This window comes from Mastigoproctus giganteus, chromosome 13, assembly GCF_048544385.1.
Source record: "Mastigoproctus giganteus isolate SK-2022 chromosome 13, ASM4854438v1, whole genome shotgun sequence".
NCBI classification, from domain to species: Eukaryota; Metazoa; Arthropoda; class Arachnida; order Uropygi; family Thelyphonidae; genus Mastigoproctus; species Mastigoproctus giganteus.
This window is the reverse complement of record NC_143587.1, coordinates 62915936-62943188: the sequence shown is the minus strand read 5'-3', so window position 1 is coordinate 62943188 and position 27253 is coordinate 62915936. Positions and strand designations below refer to the sequence as shown.

At 37.3% G+C, this 27253-nt stretch overlaps 1 protein-coding gene across 1 annotated transcript in view; it reads right to left on the bottom strand.

Annotated features, from left to right (window-relative positions):
* Nep3 (M13 family metallopeptidase neprilysin 3) overlaps positions 1 to 27253 on the bottom strand; it is a 353718-nt gene that overhangs the window by 171577 nt on the left and 154888 nt on the right. The window contains exons 4-5 of the mRNA XM_090387832.1: positions 19258 to 19467; positions 7033 to 7160 (exon numbers count right to left, since the gene is read on the bottom strand). Of these exons, the coding sequence (XP_090243958.1) occupies positions 7033 to 7160; positions 19258 to 19467 (338 nt within the window). The remainder of the gene's footprint in view (positions 1 to 7032; positions 7161 to 19257; positions 19468 to 27253) is intronic.

Here is a 27253-nt window from a genome sequence, read left to right as displayed (position 1 = left end):
TTATTGAAATGTATAATAATTATATAAATATTCTTCACATTTAAAATACAAGATAGTATTTTAAAAGTAAAGTCTTTCAAAATATGGTCTGCAGTTTTATGGAATTTTTATTATTAAGAACTGTGAAAACCAAACCTACATATGTTACAACTATTTCTGCAGAAGTAATAAAATAATTTAAACAGATTAAGTCTAAGAATTTTGAGAATCTAACAATATTTGATCCCTTGAGGAAAACCAAAATTACACCCTTTCCATTGGATCCCTACTTCTGTGGTGGTGGCATTTTATTTTAGAAATATTTTCTTTAATGCTATCACTACAACAGTCAACCAATTGCTTCATATTTTTCATATGTTTGTCATCATAACATCTCTCAAATAATTTTAAATTAAAAGTTATTGAAAGTATTTTGTGGTATTAAAATGTTTTTTGAATTTGTTGAGAGTGACAAAGAAAAGGTGAAAGATATTTCAAAAATAAAGCCACTGAAAATAAAATTTATTGGACATGTGAAAATTATTAGAAACTCAAATGATAACTGAAGGAAGTAAAATTATTAAAATATCTGGAGATCATTGCTATTGTGGAACTGCTGCTAAAGTTGAACTGGCTTCTTTTACCAAGAAAGTACATGATGCTGAGGTAAATTCACATGATCCACCACATATTATCTCAGAGCAATTAACTGGGATCAGTGAATTGACTGCCGCTAGTTTACCTAGCATACAAAGTTTGAAAAGAGCAGTAAGATATATTCATGTGAAGAAGACTGCTGAGCTAGTGAGCCTGCAAAATGAGAAGATATAGTGTTTTCTGAGATTTATAAACAAATGGTAACTAGTGAAAATTTTTTACTATTTGACTCTATTCCTGAAGTTGATCATATTTTAATATTTTCAAGACAATGGAACCTTCAATTATTAGCACAGTCCCAGCACTAGTACGCAAATGGTAAGTTTAAAACTGTTTCTCCTCTTTTTTTCTCAGCTATACATATTTCACAGTTTAAGAAATAATAATGTTATTTTTTTATTATTTGAATTATTACAAGACAAATCTGAAAACACATACATTCAGTTGTTAGAAGAATTAAGAAAATGAATTCCAACTTCATCACCAGAAACACTAATGACTGATTTTGAGACACGATTATTAATGCTATAAACACTGAATTGAAACAGTAAGACATCAAAGATGTTTTCTTTTCACATTTGCTTATCTATGTATCAACATATTCAGCAAAATGGATTACAGCAAAAGTACAATACCGATGCTGATTTACATTACATGTTAAAATGTTGTCGGCTCTAATTTTCATGCCTCCAATATATGTTGAAATATTGTGTGATAGCAGTTCATTGCCAACAGTGAATGTGAAGAATATTTATATATTATTATACACTGAGTGATCACTGAATTATGACCACCTACCTAATACTTTGTAGGTGCTCCCTTTGCCCTCAGTACAGCAGCTATCCAACGTGGCATTGATTAAACAAGATGTCAGAAGCATTCGGGAGGTATGACCAACTCAGCTGTGTGTAAAGCAGTCAGCAATGCAGGTATGGAGGTGATTGGTGTGTACCCAGATGCCTGATATGCCGTTCCATAGTGCCCCACAAGTGCTCAATGGGATTGATATCGGGGAAGTTTGGAGGCCAATCAATATTCTGGAAGTCAGAACTGTGTTCCTCAAACCATTCCAGCACAACAAGTGCCCGATGGCAAGGTGCATTGTCATCTTGGAAGACACCATCGCCATTTGGGAAAAAATGTAACATAGCGGGGTGTACATAGTCAGCAAGCAGTTGGCGTTAGCAGAGACCACTGATACATTGTTCCACATGCACCAGGGGTCCAAGTTCCTGCCAGTGAAACATGCCCCACACCATACAACCTTGGGCCGACCGGGCTAGCCGAGTGGGTAAAATACCTGCCCGGCAACCCAAAGGTCGCAGGTTCGATTCCCGCCTCGGGCTTGGATCAAAGTACTGCAAAAACCTTGGGAGGTGCAATATGGCCACAGAAGCCGATGCGCCAACAACTACCAAAATCACCATACAACCACCTCCACTGGCCTGTACTTTTGATACCATGCATGATGGATCAAGAGCCTCATGTTATTGATGCCAAATCCGTACACGACCATCCACTGTGTGGAGTAAATAACGTGACTCATCCAACCAGCACACCTTCTTCCAGTCTTCTAATGTCCAACTTGCATGCTCTTTGCACCAGGCGAGTCTTTTACGCTGATGAACCTTGGTTAGGAGAGGATGCCATAGGGGTCGTCTGCTGGTATAGCCCATACATGCGAGTGTGTGATGCATGGTCATGCCAGATATTGTTCTGGGTTGTCCCATGTTGCATTGGGTAGTCAACTCTTCAACAGTGCTGCACCTGTTTGCCTGTATGAGTCGTCGGACCCACCTCTAACATCAACCTTTCACTGACCTTTGCACTTTTGCCATCAGGTCGTTGTTTGAGCATTTTGACACCAGTCCTGGTACACTTTAACTATGGTGGCTCTTGAACACCCCACCAGTTCAGCCGTTTGGGAAATCGAGGCACCAGCTTATCGAACACACACAATCTGTCCTTTATGAAAGTCCGATAAATCCGTCCATTTACCCATCACGCTCGGAAATTTACTACCTACTGAATCATTGACACCTTATCTATGCTATGTAGGTCGACTAACTCCACACTCTCGTACCTCACATGGTCAACGGGTCGCATTCAGTTTCCACAGGGGTGATCAGAATTCAGTGATCACTCAGTGTGTATTTCAATAAAATTTATCTTTTTTGTCTTCTCAGTAAATTGTATATAACAGGCTCTAGAGTAAAAATAAACATTATTACTGTGCTACTTATTCTAATTTATTTATCGGTAAACTGTTTTTTCGATAAATTGCATTTTTGATGAATTGCTTTTGGCGAATTTTCCGGACAACAATTAAATATTACCATATTTTATTTATAAATATATTTTTGTAAAATAATAAGAGGAGTTTACCTCAATATGGTTGCGCATGAACATGGTTTCCTGCGCAACCATATTCGGTAATTTTCATTCCTGTGATCACGACATACGGTCGAAAAGCATTGTCAGCTTCAGGAAAAAAAATCGTTTTGCAACTTTTTCGTTAAAATTCTTTATATTAATTTTCTTATTTTTAATTACATTAAATTGATTTTTAATTGAGTTTTAATTATTTGTTACTCTAACGTTAAGTTTTTCAATGTTTTTTGTTTTAATTTCTGGAGAGTATCATACGTGAAAGTACGTAGTATAGTACGTAGAAAGTGTTCTACGTACTATACTGAGGTAAACTCCTCTTATTATTTTACAAATATTGATATCGACATAGAAAATATTGAGCATCACAGCTCTGGTTCATACTATATAAATATATTTAAAAACATTTCTAAATAGGTAGGTTAACAATATATTTTTTAAAAATATTCCTCACCTACCTTCCAAATTTGCCCTCCCATATTTCAAAGTATAAGATTTAAAAAAAATAAAATTAAAAATCTATCCACCTGTCTCTCAGTATGTAGCCCCCCCTGAATATGCATAATCACTTATATCTGAGCTTCTAGAAATGCTAGATAAAAATTAAAGTTTAACAACTTACCTTTAATTCTCAAAACTAGTGTAATGGGTGAGCTGGTATCTTTTTTGCTACATAAGTACTTGTGGTGTGCACAGGACCATGCAATGGAATCTAGGTGCATGGTGGGTTTTGAGGGACTCTTTCTTTCATTGAATTATGTTATAGCCACTTAAAAAAATGTTTAGTGGAGCACAGGCATGTCACATCCAGTGAACTCCCCTCCTTTTTCATGGCCCTAAGTGTGCTTAGTTCTTTGTGACAGAATAGTTATTTTGCCACTTATCACTCATTGGAGGACTGGAGAATTCCCCAAAGCCTTTTCAATCAAAGCTGTGGTTAGATGACCTCAGGTGAAAGGAGCAGAGTTTATCCCTGCAAGTTATTTGTTCCTTTTTAGCCCACACAACATGCAAATTGGCCTCTGAACATATACTTGCACAGACATGTTTTTGTTGTTTAGAGGGTTTTTGGCACAAGGGCCAAAACATGGTTTGAAGATTAAATATTACACAAGTTGGATAGAAGGATAAAGTTGGATTTCTTTGTTGAAGACATTCAATGAGGATATGCTTGATTGTTAGCTGGCATTGGCAGAATGAACACTGAGAAGGGTTCTCACCTGTAAGTAAATACAGATGAGCTGGATGGGAATGACTGATGTGGAGTCTGGCCAAAATCACTTCTTGCCTGCTTTCCCTGAAACTAGATGTTCATAGTTGCAGTTCTTTTTTTATTTGCAGAAGTTTATTATTGATTTGAGTTTTCCACAGTTGAGGCCAACAATTCCAACATGCTGTTGTTGTTTTAATAATGGATTTTTAGTCAATGTAGGGCACTTTCAGCCAATAAGAAGGGCCAATGTCAGAATATTTGGCAGCACAAGCTGCACATTCATTACTTGGGATGCCAACATGACCAGGGATCCAAAAAAAGGTGACTGTCTGGTGGAGGTTTGATAGCAACTTAATCTAGATCAGATCTGTTTAAGAAAGGGGTGAGGAGGATAAAAAGTGGACTGAATAGCAGTGACCACACTTAAGGAGTCTGTATACGGGGTGTTTCAGTTAAACGTTTCAGAACTTCTAAGAGGGGTAGGGTACATCCTGACAACTCGAAATCATATAGCAATGTGGGGTCGGAAATGCTTTCCTGAAGCGGTATTGTACACAGAAGTCGTCGTGCGACGTCGTGCAGCACAGATTCGATTTTCGGTCAATGAATGGGCCGGTATTATGGGAGATCACCTCATCGGATCTTACCTGTTACTGTGTCGTCTAACCGGACCTATCTACTTGATCTTTCTGCAGCAAGTATTGCCACAACTTTTGAGAGATGAACAGATTTCTGCATCGACGCAACAGACAATGTGGTTCCAACATGATGGAGCCCCTGCCCATTATAGCGGAGATGTTCGTAACTACCTGGATGTCACATTTGGTCAACAGTGGATCGGACGTGGTGGTCCCGTGCGTTGGCCTGCTCGGTCACCCGACCTATCATGTCTTGATTTTTATTTCTGGGGTCATATGAAATCGCTAGTTTATGGCACCCCTGTTGACAATGCTGAGGAGCTGGTTGCAAGAATCGCAGTAGCTGCCGAAGAAATTCGAAATTCGCCTGGAGTATTCCAGAATGTTCGGATGTCCATGCGTCGGAGATGTGAGGCGTGCATTGTAGCCCGTGGAAGAAACTTCGAACACTTACTTTAATCCATGTACCTTTTGCTTCTTTTCATGTATTATTAAAACGATTTCTCACTTACGATCTCTTTTCTTTATGGTGCTTCTGTGTACAACACCGCTTCAGGAAAGCATTTCCGACCCCACATTGCTATATGATTTCGAGTTGTCAGGATGTACCCTACCCCTCTTAGAAGTTCTGAAACGTTTAACTGAAACACCCTGTATATCAGAGGGTGCTTGAAGTGGTGATCATTTATGTTATCTAGTGCTAGTTTCATTGCATACATTTCTGCAGTATTAATACTACATTCATTGGGAGCAGAAGGTGGAAGAAACTGCTGCAGCACCTACAGCTGCATCTATTTTACAGCCATCAGTATAGATATGTAGTTTTTCTGAGAATTATAAAATATATATTTTGTGTAGCTGCTGAAAGTTGATGTTTTCTAGGGAACAGTTTCCCCGAGAATGGCTATCGTTTTTTTTTTCACTAAAGTCCAGGGAAGTTTAGGAGTAGCAGCAGCATCTTGAAAGATAAGTTGAAAGTTAAAAATGTTCCAACATGCAAAACAATGCATGAGCTCTTCCAATTGAAGTACTGCAAAGAGGTTTTCATTAGGTTTACTGTGGTATAGTACAACATGGTATATTGAGGGTTCAACAGGTACTCCCAACTGGTGTGAGATGGAATACTGTTAACTTTTTTCTGCATAATTAAACAGTAAAGATTTTCTCCTTAGGCTCAGAGGAGGTTCATTTGTCTCAATATACAGGCTGTGGACCAGAGATGTTCTAGAGGCTCCTACAGCAATCCTAAGGGCATTATGCTGGATGGTATTCAGATGTAATAGAAAATTTTTCCACGATGAGTCACAGACTGGTGATCTGTAGTCCAAGGGGTACTAAATTAAGTTTCTATAGAGATGTAGTAGGAACTTCTATCAGCACTCCAGGACACAGCAGAGACAGCTTTTAGGATATTCAAATTTTTTTGACAAGCCGTCCAAAGATAAGCTATATGATTAGAAAAATTAAGTTTATTATCAAAATATAAGTCCAATAAATGTAAGGTGTTAGTAAGAGGAATCAGGTTATTTTTTAAATATATTTCTGGATCCAGATATAGTTTGTGTTTTTTACAAAAATGAATTGCAGCACATTTCTTTTCTGCCGAGCAGTAGCCATTTACTTGCACAGACATAATACATAATTGTACAATATGATATAAGCAGGTTATGCATCTAAAACCCAACAACAATGAGAGAGTCCACCTTCTCACAGACACCTATGAACCATAGTTTGTGTGTTATTCCTCTAGAGTGAGTGTAGAAACACAAAGATCCACCAAAGAAGCCAATCTGTAACCAGCTGCAGCTACAAAGTGAGGTATCCATAGTTGTGTGTTGCTGTGCGGACAAGACATTTCTTGAGATATTGTTTGCCATGTGGTGTCCAGCAACAAAACCATGAAAGTATGACTGTACTGCATTTTGTCGTCAATTAGTAAAACAAACTGCCTTCTAGATATGGAGGGATAGATACTCAACACCAGAAAATTAAAATTTTAATTTTAATTTTCTTGAATTGAATTGTTACGATTTTATTATGATGAATATATGTGTCTGATGGAGATAAAAGAAATGTGAATTGAGTATAACAACTCTGAAGTGATAACTGATGTCCATCAATTTGCATGCAAGGAAAACTTTGCAATAAAGGACTTACTTTTGCTAATAAATCAAGCATTGGTTTTGGTCCTAATTCTGCAGTAGTTTCATTTTTATCGAGACAGGAGAAATAATATATACGGGCCTTCCGCTCTGCTTGACTTTTTAGGTCAATCTTTTCATCTTCTAAATATATAATGTAATGTTCATTAAGTATATTTTAAAGAATCAATATTAACATGAATTTATAAAAAAATAATTAAAAAGCATTACAACCCACCATTAGTTCAAATTAAACACTGAACTAAATAGATAATCTACAGGGTGATTATAAAATAACTTCCAGGACTTGTAGTCTTATATCTCTCAAAATATCATATTAAAATGATTTGAAATTTTGAAATATTCCTATGGTATGTATGCACTTTTCTTGGACATTTGATGTGCCTACTTACATAAATTGAGTTTGCATCACCACGTGACAGGTGACTATTATCAGGGAAATTAAACAAACTTCCATGAAAAATGATGGCAAACTGAATGAAAAAAAAAACTGTTACCAACAGAAACTTTACACTCTGATATGCAGAAACTCAGGTTTTTCATATAACAAAATAGGCAAACAATACAGAATGTACACAGTGTGTCTGAAAAATGTATATATATGCAGTTTTCAGACAATGTATTCTATGATTGGCTTGTTCTATTATACTTTTGTTTCATTTTGAGTTGTTTTTTTTCTTTTTTAAATTATACTGTTAACTATTTATGATGTTTCTGCTTATGTTAGTTTACAGAAATGACATCAAAGCAGAAAAGTATGTTATAAAATGACATTGACATAAAAATATAAACTATGTTAGGTTTCTAGGAATTGCAAATTTTTAATGACAATGTTAGGAGAAGTGAAAGATATGCGAGATTTGAATTTTTATCTTCTTGCTGTGAAACTAAGCAAACTAGGCAACTGTTGAACTCTAAAACTGGCTATCCTGAGTGCACACCAATTACAGGAAACTATTTCCAACAAGTACTTTGAGAGATATAAGGATTGAAACCTCAGAAATAATTTTATAATCATCCTGTATTCAGTTCGTGTTTAAAAACAAACTTTACGGTTCTGCTACATCCCAAAGAAAAGAAAATGTATATAATACAGACAGATATGCACACAAAGATCTGTAGATATTTTCTGCAATTACTGATGTTTATCATAAAATGATTTTTGTAAATGTGCAAATTAACTTTTTATTATATTTATCAATACTTTACAATTTTAATTTTAATCTTGACATGTATTATTTTTTTTTCCAAATGCCTACCATTTTTCACCAAATATATATCTGCATTATTATCTAATCAAATGAAAAATGTAAAGCAATCTGTAGATGTGATTTGAATTTTGCTAACTAAAAATTAAGTAATGTGAAAAATTAATAATAATAATATTTCAAAACTTAAAAATCAACAAAACAATTCTCTCTTCAAAACCAACTTCCTTTCTCTTTTTTTATTTTATTTTTTATTTCGGAAAAATAAAATGATAAAAAATAGTTTAAAGCAGTGACCAACCTGCAATCACTAGGTCCTGCAATCCTCTTAGGAGACAATGTTATATTTTTATCATGGATGTTTTTAAAAAATAAAATTAAAACTTTGGGATCTAATAAATGAAAGAAACAGTAATGAATCAAACAGCCTATTCAGGTAGTTCTCTATTTATGACATCTATTGGCTTTCTCAGAAAGTATTATTTAAATGAGCACATTTTTTTCCATTGAAATAATTGGTATATGCATAAGGTACATTCCTGTGAGATGTTATTCATCCATAATTTGGATTCCTGCCAATTTATTTTCACCATCTATGTCCAATCAAGTAATAACAGGAAGGCATGAATGGCAAAATGCTAGCAGCCCAGAGAGCCCTGTAATACTCAGGGTCAACACAAAGGTATTCATCACTTTAGGTAAATCCATAGTAAGTTCAATAAGTTCATGTAGGTTGAAATTGTTATTTTAAGAAATACTTCTCTTCAACAAAGGTTGTATTTTTAATTTTTTTAAACACAATTGTCTTCAGTCCTAGACATTCCTCCCTTCATTAAGATTTCATATTTTTGCTTATTTAGGTAATTTTATCAAGATTTCTTCAGAATTTGTGGTTCTCCCAAATGCTGGTGCTCTAGACAATTGCCTAATTTGCATAGTGAGTGCTGGGAACACTCAGTACTACTCACTATGCAAATCCACCTTCAACAATATCCTGGGGTATTGAATTACTCATGTGCCAATTGTGAGGAATACATTTCAAGTTTTAAAATTATTTTAAATTATCATTCGTAATTAATCGGCATTCTAGGAGAGTTGGATAAGAAGTCCTACAGACAGAATAAATGTAATTCCTTTGTTTATTCTTGAATGTTAATATAAGGTAGGATAAATTGAGCCCATGGAAGCTCTCACTTACTTAGTGATTATATCTCATAAAAATGAAATGTCTACTTTACAGAATAAAGCCAGAATTTGTATGTTTTACCTGTGTTTGATTTCAATCATGGAGAGACTCTGCCTCACTGAGAGCAGAAAGTCTCTGTGATATAAATCAAACATAGGTAAGACAAGAATACTGACTTTAATTCAACTACTGCATTGAAATACCTTTGTAATCCTATAGTATTTTATCTAGAATGTAAAAACAGATCACCTAACAGGTGCCTAGTCTCTAGATGCTGCAATTGGCAGAACTGAAAACTTTCTTGGTATGCAAACCCTTCTGTTCCCTTCACCAATCACTTTGCCCTTCTCTGCACCCATTGCAACAGACCTACAACCTTCCTAAAATGAGGCCTCAAGACCTGTATGCAGTACTCAAAATACACCCCAACTATTGCCTTGTACAATGGGATAATTACCTCCTTGTTCTTGCTGGCAAAGTTCCTGTATATCATTGACAAAACCACATGATCTGTCCTGGCAAACTTATCTGCATTGCTCAGAGAACTTCATATCTAACTGCACAATTACCCCCCCCCCCATTTTCCACTTTCCTCAATGTAGTACCACACAGTTGACACATTAATCTGAGATTACTGCTACATATATGAAGTACCTTGTATTTATCAATGTTAAACTTCAGCTGCCATTTCTCAGCCCATCTGCCTAGTTTTTTTAGACGTTGTTGCAATAGCTTGCCCTGATTACTGTCATTAAGCACCTCAACCTTAGACATTAAACTTGATATACCCTCATCAATATCATTAATAAATACAGAAAACAACAATGGACCAAATATGATCTCTGAAGGACTCCACTAACATTAGTACTAATAATTTGGCACTAATAATATTAAGAGTAGGAGACCGGCAGAATTACTTAACAAGTACAGGTCACTGTTGAACAAAAGCCGAGAATTAGGGTTGAATTTGAAAGTGTCTGCAATTCTGCCCAGACACGATAGGAGGGAGTATATGATGAGAACCTTGTCGATCAATTCGGCCCTGGAAAGATTGTGCAAGGCTCAAGGGGTAAAATTTTTTTCAGCCTGGACTGTATTTGTTAACAGGAGAGATTGCTTCTACAGGGATGGGATACACTTAAATAGAAAGGGTGCAAGAATATTTTCTGATGCTATCGAGGCAGTGTTAGGTGGGTCGGAAAACTGCTAGCTTGGGGGGAGACAAAGACCAATAGATTGACAGTAGCCACTGGCAGAGGTGAAAGAGATTCTTGCACTGCTTCTATTAGAATGAGCAGAAGCCTGAAAAACAAGATACATGGTATTTCAGAGACTGCTGGGAGTCATTGCGGTACAAGTAAACACATGGGTTGTGTTAGGGTAGCTAAGAATAGAAACAGGTGCAGGTATACTTGCGTGTACACCAATGCTAGGAGTTTAGTAAATAAATTTGATGAATTTGAGGTATTGCTCAAAACATCGAAGGCAGATATTGTTGGGATATCAGAGACGTGGTGTCACATAGATATAAGGGATGCAGAACTGCAATTTGGGGAGTACAACGTCTACAGAAAGGATAGACAGGATAGGAAGGGGGGAGGGGTTATGCTATTAGTTAAGAAACACATAAAAACCAAGGAAGTGAAGCCAGTCGACATCGCTGGACAGTGCAGTGTGGAGTCAGTTTGGTGTGACATAAACATTGGGAGATCAAAATTGAGAGTAGGAGTGTGCTATAGGCCTAATGACTCTGATGAGTATAATAAGGAACTGTACAGGGAAATAGAGTGGGCCAGTAAATCAGAGTGTCTTATAATGGGAGATTTTAATTTCCCAGATATTGACTGGAATTTGGGGGCTGGTTACTCACACACTAGCAGGGCTTTTGTGGATTTATTGGATGATTGTTTTCTACATCAGCATGTTCGGGAGGCAACTAGAGGGAGTAATACTCTTGATTTGATTATCAGCAGTGATTCTTCATGCATTAAGAATCTGCAGATAAATGAACCACTAGGTGGCAGTGATCACAGTGTGCTGAAGTGGGATTTACTCAAAGAGGTAACTACCATTAGGGGTAAAGGGAAGGGTTATTGCTTCCGTAAAGGCGACTACGATGGACTGAGACAGTATTTAAATTCTATACAGTGGGACCAACTGATGATGTTACCAACAGCAAATTCAAAATGGGAAGCATTCAAAGAACTTACCTTGGAAGCTACTAGGCTTTACATACCAACTAAGAAATACTGTTCAAGGTTTAGGCCAAAATGGATGTCAGATGAACTAATGAGGCATATGGCAGAGAAGAAAAATGCATGGGATACATACAAATTAACACATGACACAGAAGCCTATGATAGATACAAGTTGATATGCAACCAAGTTACAAAGGAGGTTAGGCAGGCGAAGGCAGATTACGAGAAATCCTTGGCAAGGGATGCAAAGAAAAACAGCAAAGAGTTCTTTACTTATGTAAACTCTAGAAGGAAGGGGATGAATCAAATTGGTCCACTTGATATTGATGGGTCAAGTGTTGATGATCCTGCTCAGGTGGCCAACAAACTAAATGAATATTTTGCATCGACATTCGCACATGAGGAGTTATTCAGCAAGGGGAATGCCAGAGGTGTATTCAACTCTAGCAGTAAGCTACAGAATCTTGAAATAACTGGGAGTAAAGTGGAGGAGAAACTGTTGAAGATAAACACAAGAAAGGCACCCGGAGTGGATGGGATCTATCCAGTTATATTAAAGGAGGCAGCAAAGGAAGTAAGCAAACCCTTAGCCATAATTATGAGAGCTTCCTTGGACTCAGGGGAGGTACCCATGGACTGGAAATGTGCAAATGTGACCCCAATTCACAAAGGAGGATCAAAGGCTGACAAGTAATTATAGACCTGTGAGCTTAACTTCTGTTCCAGGAAAATTAATGGAGGCACTGGTTAAAGACGCACTGCAGGATCATTTAGACAAGACTTCAGTTATAGCTCAGACACAGCATGGTTTTGTTAAGGGGAAGTCTTGCCTGACCAACTTGGTTGGATACTATGATGCAGTCACAAAAGAACTGGATGCAGGGAATAACTTTGATATTATATACTTGGATCTTAGAAAGGCTTTTGATACTGTTGCACATGGAAGACTGCTACACAAATTGGAGCAGTGTGACATTGGAGGCAAATTGCTGCTATGGATAAAGGGGTGGTTGAGGGGGAGAAGACAGAGAGTGGTAATCAATGGACACTGCTCATCGTGGACTGATGTTATTAGTGGAGTCCCTCAGGGCTCAGTGTTGGGTCCATTATTGTTTTCTGTATTTATAAATGATATTGATGATGGTATATCGGGCTTAATGTCCAAGTTTGCAGACGATACAAAGGTTGGCAGGGTTGTCAAGGACACTACTGACACTATGCTGCTGCAACAGGATCTGGAAAGGTTGAGCAGATGGGCTGAGAGGTGGCAAATGAAGTTTAACATTGACAAATGTAAAGTACTACACATGGGAAACAGCAACCCCAGAGCAACGTATCAACTTTGTGGTACTACACTGACAGTGGTAGAGAATGAAAGGGACTTGGGGGTGGTTGTGCAGGCAGATATGAAGTTCTCTGAGCAGTGCAGACGGGCTGCAAGAGTAGCTCATGGAGTATTGTCAATGATATACAGGAATTTTTCCAGCAGGGATAAGGAGGTGATTATTCCATTGTATAAGGCGATGGTCAGGCCACACCTAGAGTACTGTATACAGGTCTGGAGGCCTCATTTCAAGAAGGATGTAGAGCTGCTGGAACGAGTACAGAGAAGGGCAACAAGATTAGTGAATGGAATAAAGGGGTGCTCTTACGAAGAAAGGCTTAAGTTTTGCAAATTACAGTGTCTGGAGACTAGGCACCAGCGAGGTGATCTGATAGAGGTGTATAAAGCCTTGAATGGTTTAAGCATGCTCAATGCTGATGGGATTCTTCCTCTAGCTCAGAAAAAATCACTTGAGAGGGCATAAATTCAAATTGAGGAAAGACAGATGTAGGATAGACGTGAGGAAATTTGCCTTTAGCCAGCGGGTGGTTGGTTGGTGGAACAGACTTCCATCCCTTGTGGTGGAAGTTGATAGCCTAAATAAGTTTAAGGCTCAGCTGGACAGGTATTTTGAACAAACAGAGGGGTGAAGTGGAAGTGGGTTCTTTTTTTTTTTTTTGGCTGATGCTGCATAAGCTTGCTTTCTTGCATCAAATGCCTCTACTAATGCTAGTCCATTAATAACTATTCTCTGTCTTCTTCCACTCAACCATCCCATTATGCACAGCAGTAACTTGCCTTTAATGTCACACTGCTGCAATTTGTACTGCAGTCTTTTATGTGCAACAGTATCAAAATCTTTCCTGAAATCCATGTATATGATAACAAAATTATTTTTTTGAATCCGATTCCTTTGTTACTGCATCATAAAAGTATCAGATTGGAAATACAAGATTAACCTTTAGCAAATCCATGCTGTGATTGCCTATAATTGCATTCCTATCCAGATGGCTTTGCATTACTTCTTTAACCAGAGACTCCATTAATTTCCATGGAACAGAAGCTAAGCTAACAGGTCTGTAATTACATGTGTCACCTTTTGATCTCCCCTTTGTGAACTGGGGATACATTCACATATCTCCAGTCCATAGGGACCACCCCTGATTCCAAAGATGCTCTTGTAATTGTGGCCAAGTGTTTGCTTACCTCCTTTGCTACCTCCATTAATATAACTGGATAGATCCCATTCACTCCAGGTGCCTTTTTTATGTTAAGCTTCAACAATTTCTATTCCACTTTCCTCTCAGTTATCACAAAATCATTTAGCTCCCTGTTAGATTTTGATGGATTTCTGGCATTCCTCTCCCCAAAGAACTCCTCATGCATGAACGTAGATGCAAAATATCTATTGAGTTTCCTGGCAACTTGAGTAGGATAAATAATAGTTAAACCATTGACATCAAGTAGACCAATGTGATTCAAACCCTCCTTCTACTGTTAATATAAGTAAAGAAGTCTTTCCTGCTTTTCTTGGCATTTTTTGCTAAAACCTTGTAATCTGCCTTAGCTTGCCTAACCTCCTTTGTGACTCGATTACAGGCTAGTTTATATCTATAATAGGCTTCTGTATCACCTGATAATTTATATGCATGCCATGCATTTTTCTTTTCTGCCACAAGTCCCATCAGTTCATCTGATATCCATTTAGGTTTAAGTCTGAAACAGTATTTCTTATTGGTATGAAAAGTCTAGTAGCTTCTACAATTACTTCCCCGAATGCTTCCCATTTAGAATTTGTTCTTGGTGATATCATCAGATGGTTCCACTGTGTAGAATTTAAAAACTGTCTGAGACCATTCTAGTCATCCTTACAAAAGTAAAAGCCCTTCCTTTTACCCTTGACATTAGTTATGTTTAAGTAAATCCCACATCAGCACACTGACTGCTGCCACCCAGAGGGTCTTTTACCTGCATATTCTTAATGCATAAAGAATTGCTGCTGACAATCAGATCAAGAGCACTGCTTCCTCATTTTGCCTCTCTAACATGCTACTACAATAAACAGACATCCAATAAATCTATAAGTCTTACTAGTGTGTAAGTAACCAACCCACGAGTTTCAGTCAACACCTGGAACATTAAAATTCTCCATAACAAGACATTCTGATTTGTTAACCCACACTGCTTTAGCCCCTCCCTTTAGAAAATCCTGCAGTCACCTCCAAGGAAGGCATATGCTTAGATTACAATAGCTCATTTATTATTTTATAACTATTATCATTACAGCACAACATCCATTGTTTCTCACATCTGTTGTCTGCTGTTTAACATTGTTATTCTCATATCTGTTGTTGGTTGTCTTCTCTTATCCATTATCATTTTAGATTGTTCAATCACTCAGTTTACCAAGAATACATCTAGTGAGAGGTTCTGAAACCTCTGCTGTTCAGTTCTCTGCTGATTTGGAAACAAAACTGAAAATTATCACTCATTATGAAGCTGGTAGATGACAATAATATCAGAATGAATATTATCAAACATGAATATTACAGCTGACAAAAAAAATTTACAAATACTGCAAACTTATTAGTGCCTTACAACTAAATGTTTGAGAACCAAAGAAAACATTTTGCTCAAAATGGAGAAGTTATTACTTTATATTTCTATTTATATTTCTGATCATTGAACTGAGGGCACCTCCGTAGCCAGGTGGGCAGGAGCAGCAGTGCATAGCACACGCTTCTTGATTAGACCGGGGTTCGAGCCCGTGACCACCAAATACGGAGGATGCGGAAAGGTCAGGGAATGACCACTGCATATCCCCGGAGCAATATGGCCTTAGTTGCTAATGCTCCTAAAAACCAAATAACAACAACAACAACAACAACATTGAACTGAGGGAGTTAATGTGAATTCCATTTTGATTAAGCAACAGGCTGACAATATTTGTGATAATTTCAAGGCAGCTGAATAAAACTGCATATGGAGAAGATTATACAAATATGTGGATTACAGAGGCACTAGACATAATTTGAGGGGGGATATCTGATTCAGGTATAAGCAATGAGGAGGGGAGAGTAGCAAAATAAATGATTGTGGAATTATCACACTGAAATGGGACTGAAAAAGGTGGGGAAAAAGAAACAAACAATGGAAAAACTAACAAAAGTAGACTACAGAAAACTTACTTTTGTATGTTATCAACCACTAGAATAAACTGCATCCCTGGGTGAATGGGATTAACAGTGTGATAAAATTTAAGGAGCAGATGGATGATATTTTCTGGTAGTGGTCAGAGAATGACAAAAATGGATGCAGTTTTTTTTTTCTTTTTGGATGATGTAATAAATGCCTGGCAGTTGTGCTTTTTTTTTTTTTTTTTTTTTGGCCTTTACTAATACAAATTCATCTGGTTGTGAACCAGTAAGCACTGATATCTAGTCACTGGGTAATTAAGGCAGCATTTCTGCACAGATTATTGAGCTTGGATAGTCCCAAAGAAGTCTTCAAGTTACCCAAAAGAACTTTCATCATAAAGGAATAGAAGCAATTGCTATATTATAAGTCATCTACAAATCAATTGACTTCTTCTAGAAGACAATGCTGCTTAAGATTTCAAATTGAAACTGATATTTGTTTGCTACTACAAAAACAAGAAAGTTTAACAGGACCTTGTTTCAAGGGTGATTCTGCCATCATTTATGCCCTGCAGTAAAGATTTATCTCAGAAATAATGACTTGAAAGCATTGCAGATCATCGGCAAGTTCCATTTTATCCAAACCACCTTGAAGAGATGAATTAGTGATAGGATTATGAAAATGATATGAAATGATCGTGCCCATCTTCTATATCAAAAACAAATCGATCTCTCAGCTCATGATTCAAGATACCACTGCTAATTTCTAATGATACTACTGTGTAATCACTTTCAACTGCTTGAGGGCCACTGATGGAGAAAAGGTGTACTTTGAGGGAATTTTGGAAAGGCATTCAATGTCAAGAATGTAACATGAAGGAAATTATGGCCTGAAATTGCTGATTCTTCTGGATTCCAAAAAGAAAAACTCAAAAAAATGCAAGAAAGGGCAGTTGAGTTGGGTAATTGATTAAGCTTGAAATTAGAGCTCTGAAATGTTGAACTGTTGGTGACGCACACTAAAAATGTCAATTTTTTGTGTGTATTTATTTAGTAAATTCAAGGCCTTGTGAGTTAGTCGATGAAAATGGAGAATAAAAAAAAAAAAAAATTAAGAATTCTGAAATGACTGATTTCTTCAATAACTGGGGTGCTGAACAAGCAGCAATATCCAATCTGCAAACTAAGACAGTTGATGTGAATTCCATTTTAATAAAAAAGAAGGCTAAGAATGATATTTCTGAAAATCTCAAGGTGGACAAGGAAAATTGCAGGTAGAGGAGATAATACAAAGATGTGGGTTACAGAGTGGAAAAACTTAGATGAATATCTGAATACAGAAAGTTTTTCCTTGTGGCAATGAAGACAACTAGAATGCAATGAACTCTAGATTTCTCTTTCAAGAAGAAAGATGATGCCTCCAGGAAGTCACACCCCCTCAACTTCCAGATTTTAAGTTCCCAGTATATAGACTGACAGCAACTTATCCTTCGAGAAGTAAACTGATATGCACATTATATGTTTAAATCAATAAGATTATCATTAAATTTTTTGGTGTTTATTTATCCAAAATAAGAACTCAGTGTTAAGTTTATGATTTTGCTGGAACCAATTAGCATTATAATATGCAAGCATTAAAATATTGCTCCATATCCATCATTTCTTTATCAACCACACTTTTAAAGAACTAATTAACAATAGATATCATGAGGCCCCTCTGCATATTAACAACCACTACCAATATAACAAAGGTGTAAGTAGGATATTACTAGAAAGATATTAGGCAAAAAGGACATCATGGAAAAAAGGATAGGACAGAAATTTTAAAAACAGATCTGTCCTGCTAGTAGGACACCTGATTACATTAGCCTCAACTAATACAAAAGGTGGATAAGGCTGTACAACTAAAGCATTACTGACTTCTAATATGTGTGGTAAAAGTGCACTAATATATGAAGTATATTTTGTACATTTGTTGATTGGTATATATTCACTCTCCTCAGTTGCAAATAAGATCAGACAACAGTGCTCCCATTCAGGAACAAAGCTGAACATAAAACCCTAGGAACTTTTTATTTTTATTAAGTATTTATGAGAGCAAGATCTAGGAAACAGAATGTATGGCCTCTATTATTCTTATTTCCAAATTTTGTTAAGCTGTAACTGCACCAGATTCAAAATTATTCATATGCAAATTGTATTTCAAGCTTATCCAAGCAGTTATTCTTATTTCTCATTAAATAATTTTTTCTACATTGTTTTCCATGCAGTTAGGTGCCTTTCTACCACTAAAGATACATCAGCTAACTGCCGATTTTACAATGTCTTTTCTGGCTTACTTTCTAGAGTCAGGACTTAAGTTCTGCTAGATAAATTTCAGCCCAGCAAACATAAGTCCTGACAGCAAGAAGTAGCATCTGAAAGTTACAACTGAATTTAAAAAATGATGTTTTACTGCAATACTTTTAGTTAACAGCAAAATAGATACTGCAGATTAAGAAATAAAAAAATCTTAATGTACCTGAAAAAAAGAAAAATATACGTATAATTTGGTTATATACACTGATATTTTAAAGATATGTTTCCCCACTGTACCAATAACACATTCAAATCGGATGTTGATAATCCAGACTATACCTCTATGACATCCTTGCAGTAAAAAAAAAGAAAATAATGAAATACCGAGGTAGATTTTAAAATTTACTAGCCCTAGGCAAAATAGCTAGCTGTACATGGTCCCCAAAAGCAGAGAAATCCACATTTTCCAAATAATGACACTCAAAACACTAATCTAAGACTATTTTATTGTAAAAAAAAAATGGTATAATGAACTGGCTAGAATTAAATATTTTCTGGAAAATGGTTTATTACAAGTACAGTATATTTTAACAAATAAAGATATACTTTATACCATATATCATAATTTCAAGTTATCTAATTAATGCAAAGAACCTCGGTGCATGTTGTTAAACTATGGATCCAAATCTTCTGTCTAATTTGCATAAGCATTATTTTGTCCTGCATTTTATTATTCTGTGAAACATCTATAGGATTTATTATAAAAAAACAGCATTAAAATTCAGCATTAAAACAGCATTTAATCTTATTTAAAAATCTCATATTTTTGAAGTATGTGAAATCAAAAGAAAACTTATAAAACTTCTTACCCAATACATTTTTCATCACCAGCTGATTCTCTTGCCATAGTTTTCCAAAAGTGCCCCATATAGACTTTCCATCTGGTAGAGGATTAGCTTTAATCCATCCACCACAGGCATACTGATAGAAGTTTTTACAAGGGTGTTCTGTATGGTCCATTGCATTGAGAATAGCACTTGCTACTGTCACACATGCTGGTGTGACACAATATTCAGTACCTGAAAAACAAAAGTATAATAAAAATATCATCATAACAAGGCTAAATACAAATTTAATAGTATAAATATACCCTTTTTTTCAGTATCTAGTATTTCTAGATTACTTTTTTCAGTAGATGAAAAAAATTTCAGTAGAAAAAAAAATTCTACACTTCCCAAAATTTTATATATATTTATTATTTATTTATTTTTTAACAACTTACTTGCTAGTTGTTACACAGTATTTGAAGCTGAAAGTAAATCAGACACCTAGGACCGTTGGTATCTATCCAGTTATATTAAATGCAGCACCAAAAGAGATAAGCAAACCCTTAGCCATGATTATGAAAGTTTCCTTGGATTCAGGGAAGGATTCTTATATATCTGAGGGGTGCAAATGTGTCTCCTATTCATAAAGAGGATCAAAAGGTTACATGAGAATTTTAGATTGGTAAGGTTGACTTCTGTTCCAAGGAAAATAATGGAAATTGTCAAAGAATAATGTAAGTAGTCAAAGAAGTACTACAGGATCATCTTAACGTAAATGTAATTATATGGAAATCACAGCATGGGTTTTTTACAAGGAGGATCCTGTCTGATCAATCTGATTAGCTACTATGATGCAGCAACAAAGGAACTATTTAATATCTTCTAGCAGGCTTCTTAAACCATTTTTAATGACCTTAAGTAGTGATAAGTCTAGTGTGGTCCAGCCTTGCCATACTAGACTTAGCACTACATAAGGACATTACAAAGAAACTAGATGCAAACAATAATTCTGATATCACATATTTAGATTTCAGAAAAGCTTTTGACAATGCTTCACACGTAAGAGTGCTATACAAATTGAGGCAGCGTGTGACATTAGGGGAAAATTACGGTTGTGGATAAAGGAATGACTGAATAGCAGAAAACAGGGTAGTTATAAATGGGCACTGCACTTCTTGGATTAATGTTATTAGTCGAGTCTCTCAAGGTTTCATGATATGCCTCCTTGCTGTTTACAATAATTATTAACTCTACTGATGACGGCATAAAGCTTATTGTCTAAGTTTGCAGATAAACCAAAGGTTTACAGGAATCAAGGCATAGTACTGCAGCAAGACCTAGAAAAACTAAGCAGATTGGTGAGATGTAGCGATTGAGATTTAACATTGGTAAATGCAAGATACTGCATAGGTGCAGCAGTAATCAAGGAATAACATATCTATTAGTGATAGAGAAGGAAGGAGTCCTGGGGGTAACTTCCCAGTCCAACATGAAGTTCTCTAAGCAGCATAGACAGACTGTTGGAACAGCTCATGGGGACTCTGTCAATGATATATATTAACTTTTGGATTACTAATTCAAATCAAAAGGGACTATGAAGCCCAATAAGTCCTATTATTATAATAATCTTAAATTATAGGAGAAAATCTCATGCCCTTTTAGTAGGACTGTTAATCTCTCAACACTCAATCGTGAATGATTATAATATGAACGTACAGCGTGCATAGTCATAAATAAATCAAATTAAAATAATCATGCCTTCAAATCTCATATCACGTCAAGCGAATCGGAAAAAATTACGGAAAGACAGCGGCCACCAACCTCCAAAAAACCAACCAACGTCACATACTGCCATGAGAATTGAAAAACAATTGTTGCAAAAACCTAAAAACAACGAAACAAATAAATAACCATTAATTCACACATAAATTAAACTTTAAAACCGTTTTTTTAACTTCTTTTAAGAGACCACCTTATTTGGTTTGTTACCGTGTTCACAAGAAATACGGTGCCTCCGTAGCCAGGTGGGAAGGAGCAGCAGTGCGCAGCACACGCTTCTTGATTAGACCGGGGTTCGAGCACATCACCACCAAATACGGAGGATGCGGAAAGGTCAGGGAATGACCACTGCATATTCACGGAGCAATATGGCCTTAGTTGCTAATGCCCCTAAAAACCAAATAACAAACAAACAACAACAACACAAGAAATACAAAAGTCATTCGCGAATTTACGTGTGAATTAACGGATATTTATTTGTTTCGTCATTTTTAGGTTTTTGCAACAACTGTTTTTCAATTCTCGTGGTGGCATGTGATGTTGGTTGGTTTTTTGGAGGTTGGTGGCTGCCATCTTTCTGTAATTCTTTCCAATTCAATTGACGTGATATGAGAGTTGAAGGCATGATTATTTTAATTAGATTTATTTATGACTATGCATGGGGGCTAGGTTCATATTATAATCATTCACGATTGAGTGTTTGTTTGTTTGTTATTTGGTTTTTAGGAGCATTAGCAACTAAGGCCATATTGCTCCGGGATATGCAGTGGTCATTCCCTGACCTTTCCGCATCCTCCGTATTTGGTGGTGACGGGCTCGAACCCCGGTCTAATCAACAAGGGTGTGCTACGCACTGCTGCACCTTCCCACCTGGCCACGGAGGCACCACGATTGAGTGTTGAGAGATTAACAGTCCTACTAAAAAGGTATGAGGTTTTCTCCTATAATTTAAGATTAACTTTGGAGCAAGAACAAGAAGGGATTATCCCACTATATAAAGAAATCATTAGGCCACATCTTGAGTACTGCAAACAGGTGTGAAAGGCTCATTTTAAGAAGGATTTGAATCTCTTAGAAAGGGTACAGAGAAAAGCAACCAGATTAGTCAAGGATACAAAAGGTTAAGCTTACCACAAAAGGCTACAGTTCTACAAATTGCAATAACTAAAAACCAGGCATCTGTGAGCAGACCTGATTGAAGTGTTTAAGGCTTTCAATAGACTGGGTGAACTAAAGGCTGATGATCTTTACTCTTTCTTTGACAACACATATGAGGGGACATAAATTGAAAATAGTTGGCTGCAAGATAGATGTGTGAAAATTTGGTTTCAGCATGAGGTGAGTCATTTTTTTTTTTTTTTTTTTTGCCTGATTTGTATAAGCTTCTTCCTTGTATCATTTGCCAATAATAATAATTCCATCCATGGTGCAAAATTGTTTTTTAAAGAGTGGAAACGGTAGACAATTTTCTTTCACATCAAGTAACCTTTTTAAGCGGTAGAAGGATAAACAATTTTCCTTCACACTCAGCATTGGCCAAAGGGTATTTCCTCCTCAAGGATTTCATAGCTTAATTACATCCATAGTTATCTCATTAACTTTTTTTTATTACATATCTAATGCATACTTGTAATAATGATTGATCTTGCATTTTCATATTTATTTCAACTATATTAAAAATATATTTTTGAAAACAATAACAGAGTTCCATTCTTCTTTTTTTTATTTTATTTTTTGTTAGCACAGGAACACTGAATTTTAATGACAACTGAAATGCAGAAAAAAAATTAAAAATACACTAAAATAAATAAACAAAACTGAAAATGGTTAAACTTTAGAATATATGGTTCTGCAACAAGAAGTGCAGAACTAGTCTAGCTCCTCCCACCTGATGCTTTCCTCGCACTCAGAGGCGGATTTAACGGCGGGCGCACCGGGCCCCGACTTCTGAAGGGCCCACGCAAAACCCCAACAAATTAGTTGAACTAATATGTTCAACTATTAGTTCAAAACTTTGTGATTGTTATTATGCTATTATTATTTATATTATACATATATTATACATATATTATATTCAAATTTTATTGGAAATAAAACATTAATAGTACATAATATTTTTTATTTATTTTAAAAAATGGTTAACATGTATTTTTATTTTCCCTGTCTCTCTCTTTTTTTTTTAAGGGGCCCAATATTTTCTTCTGCGCCCCGGGCCTCAACCGACCTTAATCCGCTACTGCTCGCACTGATTGGAAGATCTATATCTATGCATAACTTTGTTTCCTGATTTTAAACCAGCAGCAAAGGAGGAGAGCCCCCAAGAATTATTTCTCCCCTTTGGCACTGATTTCAAATTGGGAAAGATTTTCTCCTTTTGGCACTGGTTTAAAATTAGTATTAGTAATATTAGCTATATGGCACAAGGAAGCCTGAGGCTTATGCTGCACCAGCCAAAAAAATTCCCGAGTTACCCTGAGAGAGAGAGAGAGAGAGAGAGAGAGAGAGAGAGAAACCAGCAGCAAAGGAGGAGAGCCCCCAAGAATTATTTCCCCCCTTTGGCACTGATTTCAAATTGGGAAAGATTTTCTCCTTTTGGCACTGGTTTAAAATTAGTATTAGTAATATTAGCTATATGGCACAAGGAAGCCTGAGGCTTATGCTGCACCAGCCAAAAAAAAAATTCCCGAGTTACCCTGAGAGAGAGAGAGAGAGTGTCAGAAGCAGAAAGGAATCACCAAGAAAGAGAAGAATGATGATATCCACCTCAGGACCCTGGGTTTGCCAAGCCCATACTCACCAGATTTGAGCCCCTGGATGAGAAAATGCTTTTCCCCTCTTTGCAGCTGGTTTTAACTTGGGAATAGATCGTCCAATCACTGAGAGGAAAGCCAGCAGCTAGGAGGAGCTAGGTTACTCCTTGTTGCAAAGATAAATGGGATGCAGCACCATATTCTAAACATTAACCTTGAAAATACCTAAATATACCTGTGAGTTACCATGACTCAAGGACGTTACTAAAGTGTTCAAGGTCTTCTGGAGTCTAAATTTTGTCCAATTGGATTTGTTGCTTCGGTTTGGGCGGGTACTTTGTGCCGGGGCTACTTTTGTTTAGTAAGCCAGTTACTCTAGTAATGTGGCGGCACATCGTTATAACGCTGTAACGGTATAACGATACTGTCCATTTAGAAAACGCTATATCGATTGTATAGAACTAGAGCGAAAAAAAAAAAAAAAAAAAAAAACACTTTGCAACTTCGTTTATTAATAATAAAAAACTCAGCATAGTAAGCAATCAAATTTGCTTGTATGTAACAATGAATTGTTCTTCGACAGAACCGGGGAAAAATATTTAATTTGGATATTGAGCAAAATTGGCAGATATAGTAAAAGCATTTCGCAAATAGACCTAAGGCCAACCAATAAGTTCTATATAACCGATGATTTTCGCATTTACTTGATTCAACATACGATGGTAAATGTGATACGGGTAAAAATATAATGACACAAATAAAGCAATGGTTAATTCGATTATGCACAATTTATTACAGAACCACGGCCAGGTGGGAACCCAACGATACCCGATACTTTCCCGATGAGTGAGACTACCTGATGACAGACCGACCAGCAAGAGCTAAATAGATGCTTGCACAAATACAGTATTAAACTTTATTTTACATTATTCTTTGAAGTGGGAGTAAAAAATTATAGTAAATAGATTACCGTTGTTTGTTCTTGTTTTGGAGATTGCTGTTGCTGGGCTTTAGATACATCAGCAACTTAGGCCATACTGTGCGCGTTCTGTAATCGCTTTGCAGTTTTTTTGCTTTAAGAAAAACTAGAGTTTCCGGGAGAAAAAAACCATGCTACCGTCGCCCGAGACCGACTAACCCAACCGATGTTGTGAAAAGGGGCCCATAAAAGTCCCCACGTCAGCAACGGGATAAGTCTTAAGGATTCAATGATGTCGATAATATGGATTGGGATAAGCAGTGGCGATCGCAAGACTTTCTGAAGGGGGGGGGGGGCAAAATCATTCAGTTTTAAGTCACGTCCCTACACCCTAGTGGCGGGCAGTCTCTACGGTGTATGGGTGAGTTTAGTGTCAAACGGCACCAGGGGTGCCCCCATCTCGGGGTGCACTGCACCCGGGCGCCAACGTTCCACGGGCGCTTGAAAACCGGAAACTTACATACCTATATGAAGAAAATTTTAAAGGGAGGCGCAAATTTCAATTTGCACCCGGGCGCCACATACCCTAGGATGATATGTAGCAGTAAAAAAAAATCGATATTATTTTTATCATAGGCAGATATATCATTTTGCCCCTATATAGGATCGCCCCTGGGATTAGGGGATTACCGGAATGATGAAAGCTAGTGATCTACGCTAAAATCACACTTTCACTGTCCCCTTGACTACTTGTGTTTGACCTGTAATTACGTTATAAACAGAAAGAAACATTCAAAATAGTTGCAGAAATTACTGAAATTACTAGCAGTGTTACATACTGCTAGTAATAGCAGTATGTAACACTAGAGGTAGGCCATTCAACCATTAAACTAATGTTCATTGTTGCTGCATGGACGTGCGTAGTTTTGCCTCCAGCGCTTATCTAGACTTAAAACAGTTGCCTCTAAGATGGGGTGTAGCCTCATGCCCTTACAGCGGCTCATGGCTGTCGAATTACACAATATATTGACTCAAACCAGAGGCGGTAGCAAAAGTGTCGGGACTGGTCAATTACTTCGTAGTCCCGCTTGGGATTGAGGTCGTGGTGGGTCGACCAGTAGTGTTCTGCGATTGCCGACTGGTCGATGTCAGCAATGCGAATCGATCTGTCGTGTTCTGCGAGGCGGTCTTGAAGACGTCTCGTGGTCTCTCCTATATAGCAGCTGTCACAATCTTTGCAGGCTATGCGGTATACCACACCACTGCGTAAGAGAGTGGTGACCGGAGTCTTTATGTTGGAAACCAGAGAACCTAAGTTTATACTAGGCAGCTGCACGCATTTCATGTGGTATTCTCAGAGGATTTTTGAGATCTGGCCTGACATGCCTGGATAGGAGGGAATGTAGGCGGTAGGCACATTGTCCTGAGTTGTTGGCAGTCTTGGGTGGACTGTGAGCTCCTGCACTTGTAATAAGCATTTGTCCAATATGTGGGTTGGGTAGCCACAATTGATTAAGTCTGTCCTCACTCTCTCTGGAAATCTCATCGTGCCTAGCTTCATCTGTGCTGGAGTGGCTTCAAGACCTGCAGAAAAGAGTGCGGTAGTGCTGTTGAAGCATGGCCAGATCTGTAGTTTGTGAACTGTCTGCACCACATTGGCTTACAGTAGACTGAGGTTTCTAGATGTGGGCCCATGCATTTTACCAGGACCTCCAAGAATGGGAGAGATACTTTTAACTCTAGAGTGAACTGGATGAACGTTGACAAGGAATTGAGATATTCTAGCAACGTTGCTTCAGAGCCACGTGGGATGACGGTGAAGATGTCACTGATGTATCTGCACCATGTAATAGGTACTGGTGGGTTCAGGAATATCTGTTCTTCCATGGCGATGTTGGCCACAATGGAACTAACAGGGTCACCCATGGCAGTGCCATGTACCTGCTGGTATGAGGAATCCTCAAAGGTAAAGACGCTGCCGGACAAGCACAGGTTGAGGGTGGTACAGGTGTCATCAGTGAACAGTGTTTTGTTTGGTAGGTTTGAGTCATTTTCTAGAAGCCTCTTGGTGCAGTTTACAGCCTGTTGGACGGGGATTGATGTAAACAGGACACTATGGATCAACACATCTGGAGAAAGATCGCTGTGGGAGTTCCCCAAGGCGGAGTCCTCTCTGGACCATTATTTACTGCAGTTATATTCCGTTTGTGCAACAGAGAGAAGACATACTCTGCTATGCCGATGATATTAAGATATATACTCAGATTAACCCCGGCGAACATCTCTCAAACATCAATAAAAAGATCTGTGAAACGTTACACGACTCAGGATCGTATCTCCATCAATTTGGCCTCCTGATTAACCCTGCCAAATCAGCCCAAATTGTCTTTTCTCTGAAGTGCCAACCCAATGAAATCCAAGCTTCTCTAGACGGCATTCCTTCCCAGTGGTCAAGACTTGTGAGTCGTCTTCGACTATAAACTGAGCTTCAACCCCCCCCCCCCCCATTAACAAGCTCATAACAAAATTCTGTCAAATGCGCTGGACCCCAAAACAACAACTGCCCCACGCTAGGGATCTGGATGTGACT